The sequence below is a fragment of the Oryza glaberrima genome, chromosome 8, assembly GCF_000147395.1.
Source record: "Oryza glaberrima chromosome 8, OglaRS2, whole genome shotgun sequence".
Classification (NCBI taxonomy): Eukaryota; Viridiplantae; Streptophyta; class Magnoliopsida; order Poales; family Poaceae; genus Oryza; species Oryza glaberrima.
Window position 1 is genome coordinate 3036877 of NC_068333.1, and position 19227 is coordinate 3056103.

General features: G+C 40.7%; 4 protein-coding genes and 1 pseudogene across 4 annotated transcripts; 2 read left to right on the plus strand and 3 right to left on the minus strand.

The window, feature by feature from the left end:
- Window positions 1-1032: 1032 nt before the first annotated feature.
- LOC127781526 (uncharacterized) lies at window positions 1033-1583 on the minus strand (annotated as a pseudogene).
- A 639-nt stretch (window positions 1584-2222) lies between these two features.
- On the plus strand, window positions 2223-4701 carry LOC127781171 (NADH dehydrogenase [ubiquinone] iron-sulfur protein 6, mitochondrial). Its single transcript, XM_052308084.1, has 3 exons — window positions 2223-2439; window positions 4190-4286; window positions 4409-4701. The coding sequence occupies exons 1-3, from the start codon at window positions 2296-2298 to the stop codon at window positions 4519-4521; spliced, it is 354 nt and encodes a 117-aa protein (XP_052164044.1). The 5' UTR covers window positions 2223-2295; the 3' UTR covers window positions 4522-4701.
- Window positions 4702-5840: 1139 nt separating this feature from the next.
- Window positions 5841-8706, plus strand: LOC127782839 (secretory carrier-associated membrane protein 4-like). The gene is made up of 12 exons (XM_052310112.1): window positions 5841-5931; window positions 6179-6283; window positions 6403-6465; window positions 6711-6744; window positions 6831-6953; window positions 7038-7100; window positions 7179-7272; window positions 7362-7407; window positions 7602-7669; window positions 7753-7801; window positions 7942-8007; window positions 8353-8706. Exons 1-12 carry the CDS (start codon window positions 5881-5883, stop codon window positions 8383-8385), a joined length of 795 nt encoding a protein of 264 aa, XP_052166072.1. The 5' UTR covers window positions 5841-5880; the 3' UTR covers window positions 8386-8706.
- A 347-nt stretch (window positions 8707-9053) lies between these two features.
- On the minus strand, window positions 9054-11180 carry LOC127782672 (choline-phosphate cytidylyltransferase 2-like). Its single transcript, XM_052309940.1, has 8 exons — window positions 10882-11180; window positions 10485-10598; window positions 10282-10377; window positions 10087-10129; window positions 9843-9998; window positions 9696-9764; window positions 9510-9620; window positions 9054-9414 (listed from the first exon to the last, which is right to left on the minus strand). The coding sequence occupies exons 1-8, from the start codon at window positions 11046-11048 to the stop codon at window positions 9325-9327; spliced, it is 846 nt and encodes a 281-aa protein (XP_052165900.1). The 5' UTR covers window positions 11049-11180; the 3' UTR covers window positions 9054-9324.
- Window positions 11181-12336: 1156 nt separating this feature from the next.
- LOC127781187 (uncharacterized) lies at window positions 12337-14648 on the minus strand. The gene is made up of 3 exons (XM_052308106.1): window positions 14076-14648; window positions 13146-13552; window positions 12337-13064 (listed from the first exon to the last, which is right to left on the minus strand). Exons 1-3 carry the CDS (start codon window positions 14241-14243, stop codon window positions 12611-12613), a joined length of 1029 nt encoding a protein of 342 aa, XP_052164066.1. The 5' UTR covers window positions 14244-14648; the 3' UTR covers window positions 12337-12610.
- Window positions 14649-19227: the final 4579 nt, after the last annotated feature.

A 19227-nucleotide genomic window follows, 5' to 3' on the forward strand; every position in this document is an offset into this window, starting at 1 on the left:
CAAGAAGAAGTTGAGGACAGGCAAAGTGGCTAGCTTGGATGATGTGATTTTTGAGGGGCACAAGACAAATGCAAATATGGCTGCTGGTACTAATGAAGGAGATGGCAATGACACTGAGTATATTGACAGTGATGATGAAGAGTCAGTGGAAGAGGGTTCTGATGGGGAGTTAAGAGTGAGAGGAAGCAATAATGCAAGGTTCAAGAAGAAGCCTGGATGTCCAACATTTGAGTTGGGAATGAAATTTAGTTGCAAGAGTCAGTTTAAGAAAGCAATTACAACATATGCTTTGGCTGAGAGAAAGGTGATAAACTTTGTGAAGGATGATCCTAAGAGGGTGAGGGCAAAATGTGACTGGCATAGCTGTCCTTGGGTATGTCTGTTGTCCAATAACAGTAGAAGTGATGGTTGGCAGATTGTCACCTTTGAGAATTTCCATGCATGCCCTCCTAGAAGAGATAACAAGTTGGTGACTGCCACTAGGATTGCTGACAAGTATGGCAAATTTATAATTGCAAACCCCTCATGGCCATTAGCTCACATGAAGGCTACAATACAGGAAGAGATATTTGCTAATGTTTCTGTAAGCAAGTTGAAGAGAGCCAAGTCAATTGTGATGAAGAAAGCTATGGATGCAACTAAGGGACAGTACCAGAAATTGTACAACTATCAGAAGGAGTTGCTGAGGTCAAATCCTAGAAGCACAGTGGTACTTAACAGAGAGGTTGATATGGATCCACCAGTGCTCAAATGACCCAATTATATTTCATGTGTTCTATGTTGTCTGCTCAAATTACACAATTCTAATTCATTTAATTTCAGATGTATCAAGCACAACCATACAAACATTTTATCAGGAATTTTTCCTTCATTAACACATAGTGCATTACAACACACCACAACCTGCAGATATTTCCTTCAACCTGACAAAGTTCATTACAAAACACCACAACACACATCTTGCTGCAAATACTTCACCCTACATTTCTCCTTGCCAACACTAGTGCAAACATGACAAATACACAACCCATAACAACAACTAACAGATAACATCTCTCCTTCTCTACCCTACTATTTCTATCCCTCAGCACAGCAATTCTTTCAGCATAGTCACATGACAGCTTTCTTGCTGCCTCCAACTCTCTCTGAGCAGTATCAACCTCTGTTATCTTCTCCTCGACCTTCATCCTCTCTTCTTGGATAGCCAAAACAAGTCCTTCCTTCTCCCTCCTCGCTGACCAAACTGCATCTCGCAAATCATTCAACACTTCTCTAATAAAGGTGGTCGTCGGCCCATCATACCAAGCATAAAAACCACATCCACCTTCCTGCAATCCCTAGCAATAAATTTCTATCCCCAATCGAAAATCCACCGTCCAACCAAAGAACAAAACTTACCCGGGCATTGCGACATTTGAAGTACCGGCGGCCGGGGTTGTCCGGACTCCATGAGATGCAGCCTTCACGCGGCAGTCGGACATCACGGCCGGCTGGTAATCAAAAGGACCAACCCTATATGGGATGGGACTCCTCGATGAATGCTGCGAATAGGACGACGACCCGTCACTCTGCGAACTAGCCATCACCGCACCACCTCTATTCGCGAATCCACTCCTACCTTCGCCGTCTCCGCGGATTGCGCCCTTGCCGTCGCCACAGATTGCGCCCTAGTCGTCGCCGCACTTCTCGACCGGCCAGCCGTGCCGCGCCGCGCTCCGCACCAGCCGTCGCCGTGCTCCGCCGCGCTCCACACTAGCCGCTGCCGCCACCGCCGCACCTCGCGTCGCCTTGGCCGTCGCCTGCCGGTCTAGGGTTTTAGTCAAAGAGGGGAAATGGGGATAGAGAGAGAGAGATGCGAGCTGCGTGCCAATAATTTTACCGTCCAAGCTGACTCAGCTCGGCCTAGTTCGTACATACAACACACTGACATGTGGGTCCCACACGCTGAGTCAGCTCGTCAACCGGGTCGGACGCCACGTCGGACGAAACCGCCTGCCAAACCGCTGAGGGAGGTCATTTGCTCTGGTTTTAGGAGATGAAGGAGGCGTTATACCCGGTTTTCCGGTTGGGGGATGTCATTCACACAAGGGCAAGAGATGAGGGAGGCAATATGGACTTATTCCGCCGAAGTATGACAAGCCCAACCAATTGTGTAAATGGGCCTTATTGGGCCGGGCCTATTTCGAGAGATCACCTAAATCCATCACAAAAAGAAAAAAAAAACTTCGTCTCTTTCCTCCCTTCTCCCGAAATCCCTCGACCCTCGTGCAGAGAACTCCTCCTCCCCCATCGGCCATGGCGACCGCCGCGAGACGGCTGCTCCTCCCGGCGCTCCGCAAGTCCCTACCCGCGGCCAACGGCGCGGCGCGAGGCGTCTCCACGGAGAGGGCGGTCGGCGCCGCCGCCGTCGTCGGCAGCCACACCGCCAAGTGGATGCAGGTAACCCCCACCCCCCACCCCTCTTCTTCGGGTTCCCGTCCGTTGCGGGGTTGGATCCCTAGTCCTCGCGATCCTGATTACCTGCCCCCCGCGTGTAGCCCTCCCCGATTCGGTGGGGGGGAAGATCTAGAGTCTTCTTTAGGTTCGTGTGGATGTGTGCGTTTATGGCTCTCGATTTTTGCTTGCAATCGCTCTGTAGGTGTGTAGCTTGCGCTGATCGATTTCATGTTTTCCCATTTACCTTGGTCAATCTGGGTGCTTTAGATGTCTTGATGGAGCTAGTCGTGTATATGTTTCTGCGAGTTGTAGTGTTATGCCCCAATCAATAGCTTCTCCTGTTTCTTGTTTAGATCTGAAACCCATGTTCAGGTTTGAAAGGTGTATTGCTCGTATGAATGCATGTAAAGCATGTTGTGAATGGATGTATGGAGTTTAGGCTGCTTAGGAATTGGGGGGAAATAGGGATTTGGTTTTTACCTTTTAGGCACTAGGGTTCTTGTCACAATAACATTGCACTCATATAAGGGTCTATTGGTTCATTTTTCATATCTCTGTAAGATGAACACATGCAGCACCATCCTTAGATTACGACTTTACGAGAGGACTCCTGTTAAATGTTAATGATGTGCAACTGCAGTGAAACACATACTGATTAATGACTGCATGCTCAAATGCTCCATGTTACCTTTAAGCATGTCAACATAGGTTTAGGTGGTTAATACATATTAACACGGCTCGTGACTCAGGAGTGGAGCCAATGATTTTATTGGCAACTATAGGTCTGCAGACTCAATTCACTCAACTGTCCTTACATTTGTTGCGCTAGCGTCATATTTAATATGCATGCTTATTCTCTTATATTTAGAAGAAACGTTATCTTGATGAAATGTGTGTCTCTTACTAGATAATGGTTGTCTCATAAGCTGAAGCATGGCCTTATTGGGTTGTTCTCACAAGATGTGCATCATATGATTTGGTAACAAAGATTAAAGTGCAACAAGGAGGATAATTTAGATAGTTGTAAATCTTAAGTGCCTGCCTGCAATTGGATACTTGTTTCACTTAATCACCAATGGCAAACCAAAAGGGTGCGTAATACAGCATCGAAGCATCAAAAGGGGGATATGTAATTTTCCAACTGAGCATAAGTTTGTCACAGGCTAACTGCGTACATTAGATGCTTTGAGTGTATATGTTTTCACCCATTTGCTTATTAGAACCTTAGCCTCATTTAGATGGGTTCGGATGAGCCACGATCCATTTAGAATTTACTTCACCATCTGCGTGGATGGGCTGGTATCTTGGTCCATCCCAGCACATCCAAGAAAGGCCTAAATGATGAATATCCATTTGAGTTAGGCTTTCAGTAAACCAGGAGCCAGCAAACCAATAACAGATGATTAGCCACTGGTTTAATTGATTAAAGACTAGTGTTCTGGTTGCACTAGGCAGGATGGTGGTGCCTAGCCAGGCTAGGCAGCTGCCTAGACAGACTAAACAGTGATCAGGTGGATCATTGCCTCTAAAAAGTGTCAAAGGCCTATGTTCGTTGCTGCACTGAGTAAGAATCTATAAAATATCTGCGAAGCAAGTGATCCCCATATCTTCTTAATTATTAGTATGTATATATACCAGGTTCAGACCATTGTAAAGTTTAGGAGTTTGGTATGCAATATTCACACCTTAACATTTGTTGAATCATGAGCTCATTTTCTAAATTACTTTCATTCATTTACTTTATTCATTGCAGGACACAAGCAAGAAGTCCCCAATGGAATTGATTAACGCAGTGCCTCCGATCAAGGTTGAAGGACGAATTGCTGCTTGTGATGGGCGTCAGGATAAAGGTGAGCCTTGCAAAACTAGTCATATCTATATAAGTGTATTTGCGCTTTGGCTGTGCTGTTGCTTCCAAACTATACCTATGACTGCATCTTCTGCAAGCTGACCTGTTCATATTTTGCTACAGGTCGTGAAACTGGTTCCCTCGGCCACCCGATCGAATATATCTGCCTTGACCTGGACCAGCCTGCTGTATGCAAGTACTGTGGTCTCCGTTTTGTTCAAGATCACCATCACTGAGAAGACAATATGCAGTCCTTTACCACACTGAAATTTGGAATTGAATGTGTGTATTTGGTTTAAAATGTTCCAGTCAGCGTGTCATGTATTCTGCCTGATGGCAAGATGATGATAACGATCATCCTACTTTAAATGACATAATAATGGCCGCTTTAATAACAGTGGATTTCTTTTTCTTTAGTTGGCATCTGTTGCATTTTCTGAGTCTATGCAATTTCTGTATCTAATTACCTGCTCTGCGAATCCGACAACCTGAGATCAAAATTGAATCAATTGCGAAACTAGTTTTGCTACGGGATTTCCAGTTTTACCTGGCCCAAATATTTTATTCATTCTGTCTTTACCTGATCCAGATAATTTCTTTGCCAGATTCATTGTGTTTATCTGCGTTTTCCTCTGTTTTTCAGACTTCTGACGGATGCAGATTAGTTCAAACACTCCAGACCTACACTTCTGTGTTGTATATAAAGTTGTACGTTATATAAAATGCATCGAACTGAAAAGTGGAATATTAAGACTCCTTGAAAAAAAAAGGGATAATTTCATTCTTGCCCCTAACTTTGATGTATTTTGCTCCTATTTTTTAGGGTTTTCGTTTTTACCCCTACTTTTTTTTAAATGAATCAACCATTTGCCCCTATTCTGTTACTTTGATGTATTTTGCTCCTATTTTTTAGGTTTTCATTTTTACCCCTACTTTTTTTAAATGAATCAACCGTTTGCCCCTATTATGTTAATTCTGGTTAACGGTGTTAAATGTGAGGGTAAAAGGACAAATATACTCTTATATATTTTCCCGTACTTTTGACGTGTTAAACGTGAGGGTAAAAGGACAAATATACTGTTAGATATTTTCCCGTACTTTTGACATAACCAAAATATAAATCTATTGATGCCATACTATAGCAGTAATTTCATTGTCCAAATTTTGTGAAAGTTTGCCAAAATTTGAGTCAAATTTCAAATTTGAAAGTGGTGTATAAAAGTACCGAAAAATATCTAAGGGTATATTTGTCTTTTTACCTCACATTTAACACCGTTAGCAAGAATTAAAGGGAATAGGGGCAAACTTTTGTTTTGTTTCAAAAAAGTAGGGGTAAAAAGGGAAACCCTAAAAAGCAGGGGCAAAATGAATATTGGAGGGGCAAGAACGAAATTGCCCCCCAAAAAAAAGGAAAAAAGAAAAAATGTTGCTAGAGGGGTAAATTGGTAAGAACTATAGACAGTAACAAGGGCCAAATTGTAATAGTGGCCATGGACTGAAAATAGAACTACCCATTGGCCACGAGCAATTCTACTGCAACCTGAATATTGTTCGCTGCAAAGCCTGAGACTTGTTCATGCCAAGTCATCATCTCAATGTCTCCTAATCCCAATCCACTCGATGAAGAAAATGTCAATCCTACCGCGGTATTTCCAAATTTGCTCCTCCTTGTTCTTTCAGATCAAATTCCTTCTGTCTTGATGAGATATCCCCGTCCGTAATTGCATGCGTGAAGAACATTGAATTATTCATGATCATGTACCAAGATCCTCTTGATTGCATGCATAATTTGTTCAAAGTGACCTTCCACATAAATAAACCCATAATCATTTAAACCCATAATCATTTGGTGGTTCACTCTGCATTTTGTTCATTATGTGCGATGTGTTTCAGAGTGGAGCGGCGATGGCGCCGGGGCCGGAGAAGAAGAAATCATGGATGCCGGCGGGCTTGGGAGGCAGCGGCAAGCTTGGCGCCACCATTGACATCCCCCTAGAGGTATAATTCACTGTTCTTTGCCTTGACAGTTCATGCCACATGATGGATTGTCTTGTGTTCTTGGTACAATTTCATGATGACTGTTACTGAATTTTGGCATATGCTGCTGTTTGATGCAGGATCCGAGGAAGAAGGAGAAAGAACTCTTGGCATGGGAGGAGGATTTGAGGCGAAGGGAGCTGGTCTGATCGCCTTTTTTCCTCTTCAATAAAATTCTATTGAATCATTATCTTTATGTCCACCATTTTCTAGAAAATTGAAGTGGCTTTTGTTTAGTTTTCATGCCCTTTCTCCCCTTTTCGTTTGTTGCTGTTTTCTCCAAATCGGAATGCCATGTGTTCTTTTCTTTTGCTGCATATTTCCTTTTTTTTTATATTCATGTGAAGTTTAACCAAGCTCAAGAAGTGTGTGATGTTCTCTTTTTCAGGATATCAAACAGAGGGAAAATGCAATGGACAGGGGTAGTTCTGCTAGACTTTTGTTCAAGCTTAAGCTTGGGTACTTCTATATTTTTGTCTGAATTTCTGAAAATTCGTTTCGTTCGCAGCTGGGGTCACTGTCGAAGTGAAAAATTGGCCGCCTTTCTACCCTATCATCCATCATGATATAGCCAGTGAAATACCAATCCATGCTCAGAAGTTGCAATACATGGCATTTGGTAGTTGGCTAGGTAAAATATTTCACATTGCATCTGCTTTTCTATATGAATTATTATTATTATTTATTATAGCTACATCGTTTTTTTTTTTGGCAGGACTAATTGCTTGTCTCGTTTGGAATGTAGTAGCTGTATTAATTGAATCAATTCATAGTGACGGTACAGCCTCTTCAGTATATTTATCATTTTTTGTTATGGATTCCTTTGAATAATTTGTTATGGATTTTGTATTTGTAGATGTTGTGCTTTTTCTCTTCGCAATTATCTACGCAATATTTGGATGTCCTCTTTCATACATACTGTGGTACAGGCCTCTGTACAGCGCAATGAGGTTTCTTTTAATTTCAACCTACAAATTAGCAGGAAATTCTCCATGAATATGCTAATTTTAAGTCTAATCATTTGCCTTTTCTTGTCCAGAACTGATAGCATGGTTACCTTTGTCCAGTTTTTCGTCTTCTACTCGGTAATTTTATGGTCTTAGCGGTTTCATGTACTAGTATATTATTAATCTAAAAAAACTGAATTGAACAACATCGATATGTCTAGCCAAAATTTCCCTGTTTGAAAAGCCTGTGTTTCTTTTTCAATTTGTATTTGCTGATCTTTTGGCAATTCACTTTTCTCTAATGAACTTCATGATGACTTTATATATGCCAGATACATGTCGGATTTTGTGTCATTGCTGCAGTTACTCCTCCAATAATATTTAAGGGAAAAACTCTTACGTAAGCCTAAGCAATGAAATGCTGTTCTTGCTTAAATTTTCTATTTCAATGGTTCTCATTTGAATTTATTTGCCTGAAATCAGGGGAATCCTGGTTGCAATCGAAGTTTTAACTGGAGATATGTTCGTTGGAGTAAGTCATTTCGCATTATTTTGATTGATGTCAAAACATTATACTCCAGTTCGGCAGTTCCAAGACTTGCTCATGAGCTCTTATGTTAAAGGAAACCTCTCCAGAAACACTAATTTGATGCCCCTTTCGGAGTAATGCAGGTGCTTTATTTAATTGGATTTACATTTTTCACCTTGGAATCTATTATAAGCATCTGGGTGCTTGAGGTTAGAGCTAATTCTTCTTTTGCTATGATCCTTTTTTATTATTATTTGGATAGTTTGATTTGACAAAGCAGAAAGTCCTAGCTTCAGTTTATTAATTTTCACACTTCACCACATACCCAATTACTTCTTTTGATAAACTTTTGTTGCGATATTACCGAATTACCTGCAAATTTTTTGAGGGGAAACACTGTAGGGGAAGCCCCCACATTAAAAGAATATATTGAAAATAAAAGAGATATTTACAACAGGTTCAACCAATGTATGAGGACTGACATGCAAAAATTGATGAACACACTATCTATGATCCTGGTTGCATGATATTCTTCCAAATCTGTTCATCTGCAGAGAGTCTACATGCATTTCAGAGGGCACAGGTGAAGACAGGAAAATGCTGATGAAACCATATTCTAAGCAACAGTTTCTCCAAAAGCAAATATAGGTTGTACAACAGGAAGTTTGAAATTAGAAATGCTGGATTATTTCTGGAGAATGCAGTTTTTAGATGTGTTGCTTATGATAAAAATGTATATGATGTCAAAATCTATATTATCTGCTATTAGATTTCGGTTAGCCTATTGATTTCCTCTTTTATAGTGATTATTTTTTCCCCTCAAAACTATCAGATTGAAGATTAGAAATGTTCTCTTGTGATGTTTCTTAGGTTTATAATCAGTGTAACATGTATTGCTTCATTTGACACTTCTGAATAATACCCTATTAGCAATTTTCGAAGTTTCACTTCTTGACTGCCTCAGACAGTCTTACCATAGCTCAGTTTAACCTTACGGGGAAATAAAAATAATCACAAACTTGTCCATTCTATTTTTCTTTCCATCGGACGCGCCAAGTGGTGTTCATCTGATAACTCGCCAATACCTTTTAACATATCATCTATAGATGAAAATGACCTTATCTCCTGCAAACAGGTCAAAGGTCAAACCACTGCAAATGGTGTCTAAACAATTAGCCAATATATATGCCAAAAATCCTAATATTCTGATACCAACAGATGCAACATACAACTAGGAAAACTGTACAAAGTTCAGTTTGTGCCTTTGTGGCATAGATACGCACATGATCCTTCAGTACAAGATGCAAAACATGCAGATTATCAGTGCAAGATGCAAATAGATAACCTTGAGCAGTAATTGCACGAACTATTATTATTGTTCTCAGAAGTACAAAACCTTTTGGTACAAACAAACCATGCACGGTCACTTCAATTGTCCTACAACATGAGGCTAATCTCACACAAGGCTAGAAATGATCTCCACAATTTTTTCTCTTCCCAGTTTGATCTGGATATTACAGGATCCATTATGAGTCGGAATCCTCCCCAGAAAGGTTGGGGTCCGACCTGCTTTGCCTCTTCAGCCCCTCCTGAATCCGATCTTTAATCGCGGTTTCCTGTCAAATGAAAAAAAAAACAGATCATGTGGCAATGCACTGTTCATTGTCAAAGTTCTACAAGATTGACAAAATGTAATAATTCCTCCACTTACCATCATGTGGCAACCTTCCTCAAACTTTTCAAGAAACCCAACGATCCAACGGTCGGCATTCTCCATCCACTCCACAGGATTGCTTCCAGCTATCTTTGCCGCGCTGTGAAACTACATATGTATTATGCAGCAAAGTTAGTACCAAAATTTTGTAAGATCATTTGATTTTTCAATTTACTTGATCACCTTCTCTTGATGCTCCTTCACCTTCTCCCTTAGCTTGCTGATCCCCATGTTTACTCTAAGTTGCTTCTCCTGATCATACAGTAAAACAACATAATTCAGTGCCTGTTTTTCTTCTTCACTTGGAGAAGTTCATCATGGAATACTCACCTTGACATAGCTCACACCGAGGTCTTTGCGGGAGTATCCCCGGGTCAGATTTCGCATGATGTACTGGTTGTAGTCCTTCAAGATCCTCATGATGATGTCAGACGTCGAGACGCCCTCGGTGCGCTTCGTCTCCTTGAACTTCCCAACGGCCTTCACCTGCACGAACATTCAGACATCAGGCACTCAGCTACCTCTAGCCATCAGAAATGCTTGTTGAAACATGAGAAGATTCAGAGATCCTGACAAATTCATAGACATCATTGGCAGCTCCACTGGTGTCCGCATACCTGAAACAATCACATGAAGTTAGTTACACACATTGTTTCTGCTATTTTACACATACAAACAATCATGAAAATATATATGAAGGTCCAATGTTGTTGCAATTCTACATAACTATTTTTGAGCAATTTGTTCTGCGTAATAACTGTGTTCTTACGGAAGAGCATCATGAGCGACGTAGTCGATGCGGTGCTTGTCTAGGAACTCCTGATTGATAACCCATGGAGCATCTGGTATCACCTCATCCACCCACCTTCACATTTTTTTAGTTAACAACAACATGGTAAGATTGTTCTTTTTTTAAAAAAAATCTCCAAATGTGTGAATGGCACAAGTGCAATAGAGGAGGTGAAAACTTGCTTGCAATGGCGAAGCGATTCGTAGCGCTCGTCTTCAGTCATGACGGTCTTGCCTTTGTAAAGGTTGGTGATCTCGTCGCTGCAGCAGCCCACGAGCAAATATGTGTTGGGGAATCTGTTCAGAGCAACTCAGAACATCATGTGATGCAAATGGATGCCAAATCGATGTCAAAATTCAGAAAATGAAAGAAATATCTTCAGAAATCAAAAATGTAAACTGCAACTGCCGATTGCATTGCACCAAAGTCCTACAAAGTTTCTTCTTGGTTGATTAAACACACAAGAAAATGCACTGTTTGAATCTAAAATTTGATCATGTTTTTTCCTTGATTATTCAACCAGATAATTGGTAACTCAAGAAAAAAAATTTAGAAATAAATTGGATAATCCAAGCTTACGATTTCTTGGCCTGCTCGAGGGCGCGGGCATGGCCGAAGTGGAAGAGGTCGTAGATGCCATCGGCGTACACCCTGACCGGCCGCCCCGGCGACGACAGCGGGTCGTACCACTCCGTCGGCGGCGGCGCCGCCTTCTCCTGCGCGTCCGCGTCCTTCAGTGGCTTCATCGTCACCGGCGGCGATCCCAAAGCCTACTTTTTTTTTTTTTTGGCGGGAGACGACGACGTGGCAGCGGTTTTGGCGGGGGCGGGAAAACGGGGACCACGAAACGGAAATGGAGAAGACGACGGTTCTTCGTGTGGGGGGGGGGGGGGGGGGGGGGGGGGGGGGGAAAGCAGGTGGGCCCACGGATGCAGCGAGGCCGTTGCTATTTATGGACGGTAGAAGAAATGTATTTTAGATTTTTTTTTCTCTCTGGGAAAAAAAAGGAGTTTAGAATTTAGATGACATGGTGGAACTATGTATAATTTAGGGAAAAAAACATAGATTTTGATGCTATTTTCTCTATCCCGGAATATAGCAATCCAGGATGAAGGGAGTAGCTGTGAAACATTAAGGTGGTGATTGAATCTCCTGAAGTTGAAGATTAAGTGTTTTACATAAAACGAGGTGGTAATAACGTATGATTAATTAAGTTTTAATTATTACAAACTTGAAAAATAGATTAATCTGATATTTTAGAACAACTTTCATAGAGAAAGTTTTCGCACGAAACACACTGTTTAGCAGTTTGAAAAGCGTGCCACGAAAATCCAAAACTTCATCCAAAGTTATCAGAGGAAACGAACGGGGCCTAGGTGATCCTTTGGATGCTAATTTTTTATAGGATTTTCGAAGGAATTAGTCTAATTCCTGCAAAATTGCTCCAAAAATTCTTTTGTTTGAAAGGAGGTACTCCATAAAGTTAGTGGCATCATATTCGTTGAGGCTTGGTTGAATGCACTTTGGTGCAGAAGCCGGATGCTTTTATTTTCTTAATGAAATGTCCATTATCTTAAAATAAAAAATCTTCCTTTTGAGGCTTAGGAATTCAGTGTGGGGATATTACTCTTGAGTTGCATGCACCAACAATTTTAACTCAAAAACTTAAGATGATGAAGAAAGACAGGCAATTCACTTTATATTTCAAACAAGTGCTGCGGTATTTTGCAATTCTGGCCCATTTCAGCCCATGCATTGTGTACATTAAGGGTCTGAAATTCTGAAGATGTTATTAAGCTTTGTTTTTTTGCTTTGAAGATCTCATATATACAATTCTACCTTTTGTGATTTTGTCACATATATGTGAAGGATTTGGGTCCCTGACCCTTCACTTCCGTCTTAGTGCCAAGGAGAAGCATTTTTTTCTTCTTTTAGATGCTACAGCAATACCCCTCAAGGAAGTTGATGATGCTAATTTCACATGCTGAACAGATGCCTTGACCTCCAATAGATTCATTTGTTTTAAATCAAAGAAAAGCAATTCACACAAAAAAGGGGGGCTTCACCAAACGTACATTGCATTGCACTCTGTATTTCAAGTGTAATGATATGTGTTTTTGCTTACACGTGTAGTGGTCATCAATTAAAATTGCTATTTTTCCAAGAAGGGGGGGCAGATCAAAGATGAACAACTCCAAATGAAAAATAACTATGTGTACAAGCCAACTGGAGAAGAAGAACAAGAGCTCTGAATTAGTCTGTTTATCTCAAGAACTATGGCACAGTCGATTTGCTTCTGAAAATGTGCTCACTGCTGCTGAGTTTGCCCTCCAAGAACCTTCCTAATGTTCTGCCGCTGATCTGACGATAACCTCTTGGGGAAAACGATGTCGAACTTGATCCTTAGATTGCCTCTCCTCCCATTCTCCTTGACAATAGGCATCCCTTCCTTTGCGATCGCGAGCTCGTACCCAGGTGTGACCACATCAGTGAGCTTGATCACCAGGTCCCGGCCATCGAGAGTCTTCAGATTAACGGTGGTTCCTGCTAACGCATCCACCAATTCAATCTTCTGGTGCACAAGGAGATCATTACCTTCTCTTGTGTACAGATCATGGGGCTTTTCATCTATTACAAATACAAGGTCAGCAGGGAGCTGGTTTGGCTGCTCATTCCCCTTGTCCGGGAACGTAATCTTGGTTCCTTTCTTCCATCCGGGCTTTATATCGATAGTTAGAATCTCTGATTCAGTTCCTATTTGGCTGTTTAACAAACAGAAACAGGTCAGAACAAAATGTCAATTGCAAGTTCTGAGAAAATAATCCACCTAGAAATGCACTTACCCAGTAGGCCTGACAACGTTCCTGGATATCTTCATCTTTCGCGTCGAACCAGCATATAGCTCTTCCAGTGTGCAAGGCAATTTTGTCTCCACGGCTGGTGGCTTCCGGGGCTGGCTTGAACTGGTGCCGGCTGAATCATTGTATGATCTGAACTTGTTCTCATTCCCACCACCAAATCCACCAAAAGTGCCAGCACCTTCTGTCTGGAACCTCATTGACTTTGCACGCCCCATTCCCTCAAAGGGCTTGCTGCTGCCAAAGAACTCGGCGAATACATCTTCAGCGTTCCGAGGATTGAACCGGCGGTTGCCATTCATGGATGATGAAGCCCCTGCATCCACAGAGGCCTTCAGACCCTCCTCTCCATATTTATCATATATTGCCCTCTTCTGTGGATCACTCAAAACCTGAAATCAGCAGTAAGCACTGCACATGAATGCCTGTCTTAATAAGGTTGATATGTATTGATTCATACTTTGCAGATGCAATTTGGTGGTTGATCATTTGGAATGACAAGGCAAGAACTGAAAGATATTCCAGCGTGTTTGTTTATTGCAGAAACATCACATTAGTCAGATATGGTTTAGGAAGAGAGAAAAGAAAAGGAGATGATGAAATAAATATTCTCAGGAGTCAGGACACATGGCTCTCAATCAAAATGATTGACATATCAATCCACACAAGACAAAATGTTATATCAAGATTGGCATGATCCTCAATGCAAATCAAACATGCTTGCAAGCCTCCTTTCAAATATTGTTTGCATAACAAAAGCTTATAAAATCTAAACTGAAAATTGAAGCCACCATGCCAAAATTCTTCACCAAGGCAGTAAAAATACACATTGATGGATTCCAATTTCCTCATTCGGATTTGCATTTACTACTACTAGGAGACAAAAGATAGGAGAAGAAATTAACATTCTAGTACCTCGTAGGCCTCGGAGATCTTCTTGAACTTGGCCTCGGCCTCCTTCTTCTTGTCGCCGGGGTTCTTGTCGGGGTGCCACTTCATCGCCATCCGCCGGTACGACTTCTTGAGATCCTCCTCCGTCGCGTTCCGGTTCACCTTCAGCACGTTGTAGTAATCCATCCCCATCTCCCCCGACGTTCATGCCCAACTACTACTACTACACACCAACAAGATCCGAACCAACGAGACCGAAATTCCCCCCCCCCCCCCTCCCAAATCCCCCACAAGAACGCGCCTCCTTTCAAACCCCACCTCACAGCTTCTCCACCAATCAATCAGTCTCTTCTCTTCTCGCTCAAGAACCACCAATCAAACAAGCAATCAAAGAATCTACTGCTTCGCCAAGGCGCCACCTTTAATTCCTCCCCAAATCCGGGCACCGGATCGATCAACCAACCAACCAAGAAAGCGAATCTTTCAGCGCGGCATCCAAAGAAGAGATCTTGGGAGGGAAGGAGAAGGTGGCGGAGATGGTGGAAGGCGACAGCGAGTAGGGAAGGAAGGAAGGCCTGAAGCCGCGGTATAATTGGCTGCGTTTCCTTCCTTTCCTTCAGTTTTTTCAGTTGCTTGGCGAAAATAGGCTACGCGACACCGTCCCAAGGCGTCTCCGTTGGACCATGGGTGGCCGACATGTGGGCCCAGCTGATCCACCTGGCCGACATGTTGTTTTTGTCCGTGTATGTACTCCGTGTTTAGTTCCAAAATATTTCTTCAAACTTCGAACTTTTTCATCACATCAAAAATTTTCTATACATAAACTTCCAATTTTTCCATCATATCGTTCCAATTTTAACCAAACTTTCAATTTTGACGTAACTAAACACAGTTGTAGTGTTCTTGATCAAGGGAAGGAGTGACAACCATAAAAAAAGAGTGTTGCTTACCAACATGTTCTTTTTTCACATCACATTATTATATTCGCACATATTTCTGAGTGTACCGGTATATGTTTGGTGACATGATAACTGTATTTCTACGTGTTATCTAAAATGGATTTGGGCGTGCTTACATTTTTGAAACGGATGTAGCAGGAGAAATGCTCCATAGTAAGTCTTATATAGATATTATTACAAGATGATATGATAAAAATGAGTCTATTTGAGAAATATATTGTGAGAACATCCATAGGTTTCTAGGGTTATGACCACTGTTGATTACCAACTTTGATTCAAAGACAGAACTAAGATTCTTCACATCAATTCTAAATTGTTGAAAAGCTTAATAGTTCTTTTTTTTTCTGAGGTCAGTAGTTAATAATTGGTGCTTACTATATTGTGCTTTTATTACTGATATAGAAGCTTGGTACCGTCACATATACTAGCTATGTTGTTAATAATTACTGTTTAATAAGTTGGTCCTTCTTATATCATGTCTCAAACTCAACACCCCCCCTCCCCCCCTCCCCCCCCCCCCCCCCAAAAAAAAAAAGTGTATCATGTTCAATCAATATATGAATTGTCACTTTAAAAAAAATGTAATTCTATGCACCACTTATCCATCTATTTTATATTTTAAATGTTGACATTCGAGCTATCAAGGGGAACAACGGTGGGGCCGTGCTGACGTGTTGCTGTGTAGGAAGAAATGGGTGGCTATAGCATGAGCGAGAGACAAAAGCACGGTCGAGGCAAGCACGATTAGGATCTCTGCACGTTGCTGCCCGTACAACAAAATTGATATTCATAAATACATGCAACATGCGCCCTATCTCCATTATCCGTCTAATCTCTCTGCTTATCTGTGGGTTGGATTGGATTATATCATTGTAGCATGGTTGGCTCACCCCCAAAGCTTTTTTTTTTAAAAAAAAAAAAGAAAATTGAAATGCTATTTTCAAGAACAATTTTCTAAGTAATTTTGCAAAAGAAAAGAGAGAATAAGTAGTCGTAGATTGTTTTGCTTTGTCCTTGTAACAACCATAAAGAAAGTGTTAAAAATTAAAATTAGCTAGAAATCAAAATTTAAAACAAATTTTAATGTCAAGAAGAAAAAAGAGTAAATTTCATAAAGCTACATGTTTTATGATTCAAATTGCAGAAAACAACACATATTTTGACACTTGGCACTTAGATACATATATTTTGGTAGTTTAGTTTCACAAAACCACACTATCGATGAATGGATTCACCCGTGAGATGATGTGGTTGTTCCATCTAGGATGAGGATGTTGCATCCTATTAATTTCGTGCGATGGTTGGTAATAGGATGTCATGTCCTCGTCCTATGTGAAACAACCACGTCATCTCGCGGGTGAATCTATTCATTGATATTGTGGTTTTGTGAAACTACACTACCAAAATATGTGTACTTAAGTACCAAGTGTCAAAGTATGTGTGATTTTCTATAACTTGGATCACAAAACTTTTACTCAAGAAAAAAAAAGCAAAGAACCACTTAACAACTAACGGTTTTCGTGATCACCTTTGTGTGTCTTTTTTTTACCGTACGTTATTAACACGCGTAATGGTAGTAATTCATCTGTCCTATAATATATATAATATAAGAGATTTTAACTTTTTTTTATACTATTTGACCACTCATCTTATTTAAAAAATTTATGCAAATATAAAAAACGAAAAGTTGTGTTTAAAATACTTTAGATAATAAAGTAAGTCATAAATAAAATGAATAAAATTCCAAAAAATTTTAAATAAGACGAAGAGTCAAACAATATAAACAACAAGTTAAAATTCCTTATATTATTGGACGAGAGAGTAGTAATTTACTCGGTGAGTCAACTTGATCTGACAATACAGCACCATCATAGGGGGTCAGCACTGCTGGACCCAAAGGCCACTATGGGCCGCCAACAGCATGGTAAGTATATTGTGCCTCCCTCTAGGGGCGAAGCAGGATTTAGGCCTGTTCTAGTTCTCAACTTTTTCTTTAAACTTTTAACTTTTTCATCATATCAAAACTATCGAATTCTTTTTATTTTTTTATTTTTAATTTTTTAATATTTACAGAAATATTATACCGGTGAAAATATTTACAGAAATAGACACTGCCGCCATCCCCTAGAGCGACAGGGTGACATGAGGGACAACCGAGATGCAAAAAAAAAAAATTAGCAAAATGCATTTTTAACAGGGCGAAAATTATATTTAGCCTCTTGCCATTCTTGTAGAGGGCGGCAAGGGACCTCAATGCAAAATGTGCACACCTTGCCGCCCTCCACTTGGGCGGCAAGGGCTATTTCTGTAAATATTTTGAATGGTATAATATTTCTGTAAATATTAAAAAATAAAAATTTAAAAATGAAAATAATTCCAAAACAAAACTATCCTACACACATAAACTTCCAACTTTTTTCTTCAAACTTCCATTTTTAGTCAAACTTTCAATTTTAGCGTGGAACTAAACACAGCCTTAATGATGAGGGGTACCGTAACTCAGGCGACAGTGGTGCTGCCATGTGGTCGATGCTATGCACTGACGATTATCTATAAGTCCCTATCGTTTGGCTTTTTTCCTAATAAGTCAAAACAGTTTATTAGGAAATAAAAATAAATTTGTAGATAAAATTTTTATACTCCCTCCTTCTAAAAATCTGAGACCTATTTCTTTTTCATTAATATTGTTGTCGAAATGATAACCGCGTCACGTTAAAGGACGTGGTTCTCTCAACGGTGGTTGGAAAAAAGACAATTGTATTGCTTAGTAAAAAAAAATTTAGATATCCCCGTTACATGGTCCTAGGGGGCTATTTTATAGTCCTATTACAGACTCCTCCTTTAGAGTTTCGGCTTTATAGGGGAATTTACATGGTTAACTTTATGATAGAGACATTATTAAGGGCATATTGTGTTTTTTACATATATGGCCCCCTTAATGGGCTAAGTAGCTCGGTCCAATCATTGGCGAAACCCCCGGAAGGCACGACGGGCCGCTGGACCTTCTTCCAGTGAGGTCCGGTTCTTGGCGAAACCCGTGCCCTTCACAGCAAGGCTTTCGCCCCGCAGTCTTCGTCCGTATGGCCCTCCAACAAGGCCCATCTTCAGCGAAGCCCATGTGCTTCATGCCACGGCTTTCACCCTATGGCTTTTGCCCATGTTGTCTCACGGTGCGTAGTCGCGCTTTCTCGACCTTCGCCGCGCACCTCCGGCTTGGGTCCTCGCCTAGATCCTTGGTTTCGGTCAGTGCTGTGGATGTGGAATACGGATGTCAGAGGGAGAGGGTACCCGCTAAACAATTAATCGGAGTACGGATGAATAATCAGAATTTGACGGAAATTTAACGTTTTGGATAAATATATGTACATAACTCATAATAGCTTTTTATTTTTGTAAGATAAATGTATATAACTACATATATACCTACTATTCTTAAATTAGAATAAGGATAATATGACATTAATTCGACGTATAGTAAAATATAGGTCTGAACACTCATAGTTGTGCATCAAATAGTGATAGGTTTGGTTCGTAATGCATAAAGGAAATAGTATAGTTATTGTGGGCTTGCTGGGCAGGGTATTGTCACGTGATTAGGCCCGTTTATTCGGTCGATTAGTCGGATACACCCGATTAGTCGCTAATGGCGGTGATTATATGTCCTGAAACGACTAATATGCACCTTTTGCTAAAACGTGACGGAGAGGCCAGCGCCACTGTTTTGACATCCGAATATATGGCCGTACCAACCGTTATCCACAACACTGGTTTCAGGAGGCTCGGTTGAAGGGTCCTCGTGATATACCTCCAACAAATACCAAGAAGCAATTAACTCACTCACCATGTGTCAAAACCAATGAACATGCAACCAATAAGTATTAGAATAACTTCTTAGTTTCTAATCAAACAATTTAATTTAGCACATAGTGACTACAAATAGGACTTAGATTTTTGGAAAAACCAAAGAATGAAATAGGTCTCAAATTTTTGGAAGGAGAGAGTATATGTGTTCTTGGTGACTTAAAAATCAATGCTGAAAAAAACTACATTAAAAATATCTCAAAATTAAAATTGAAAATTTGGCTTTTTTTGGATGATTAGTCCATCAGATGGTAGCCTAAGAGAGAACGAGACGGAATGACTGTACATACGACTTCACATGTCCGACCTGCATATGACTGCACCTGCACATAAGCCCAGTTTTTAACTCGTTTTGA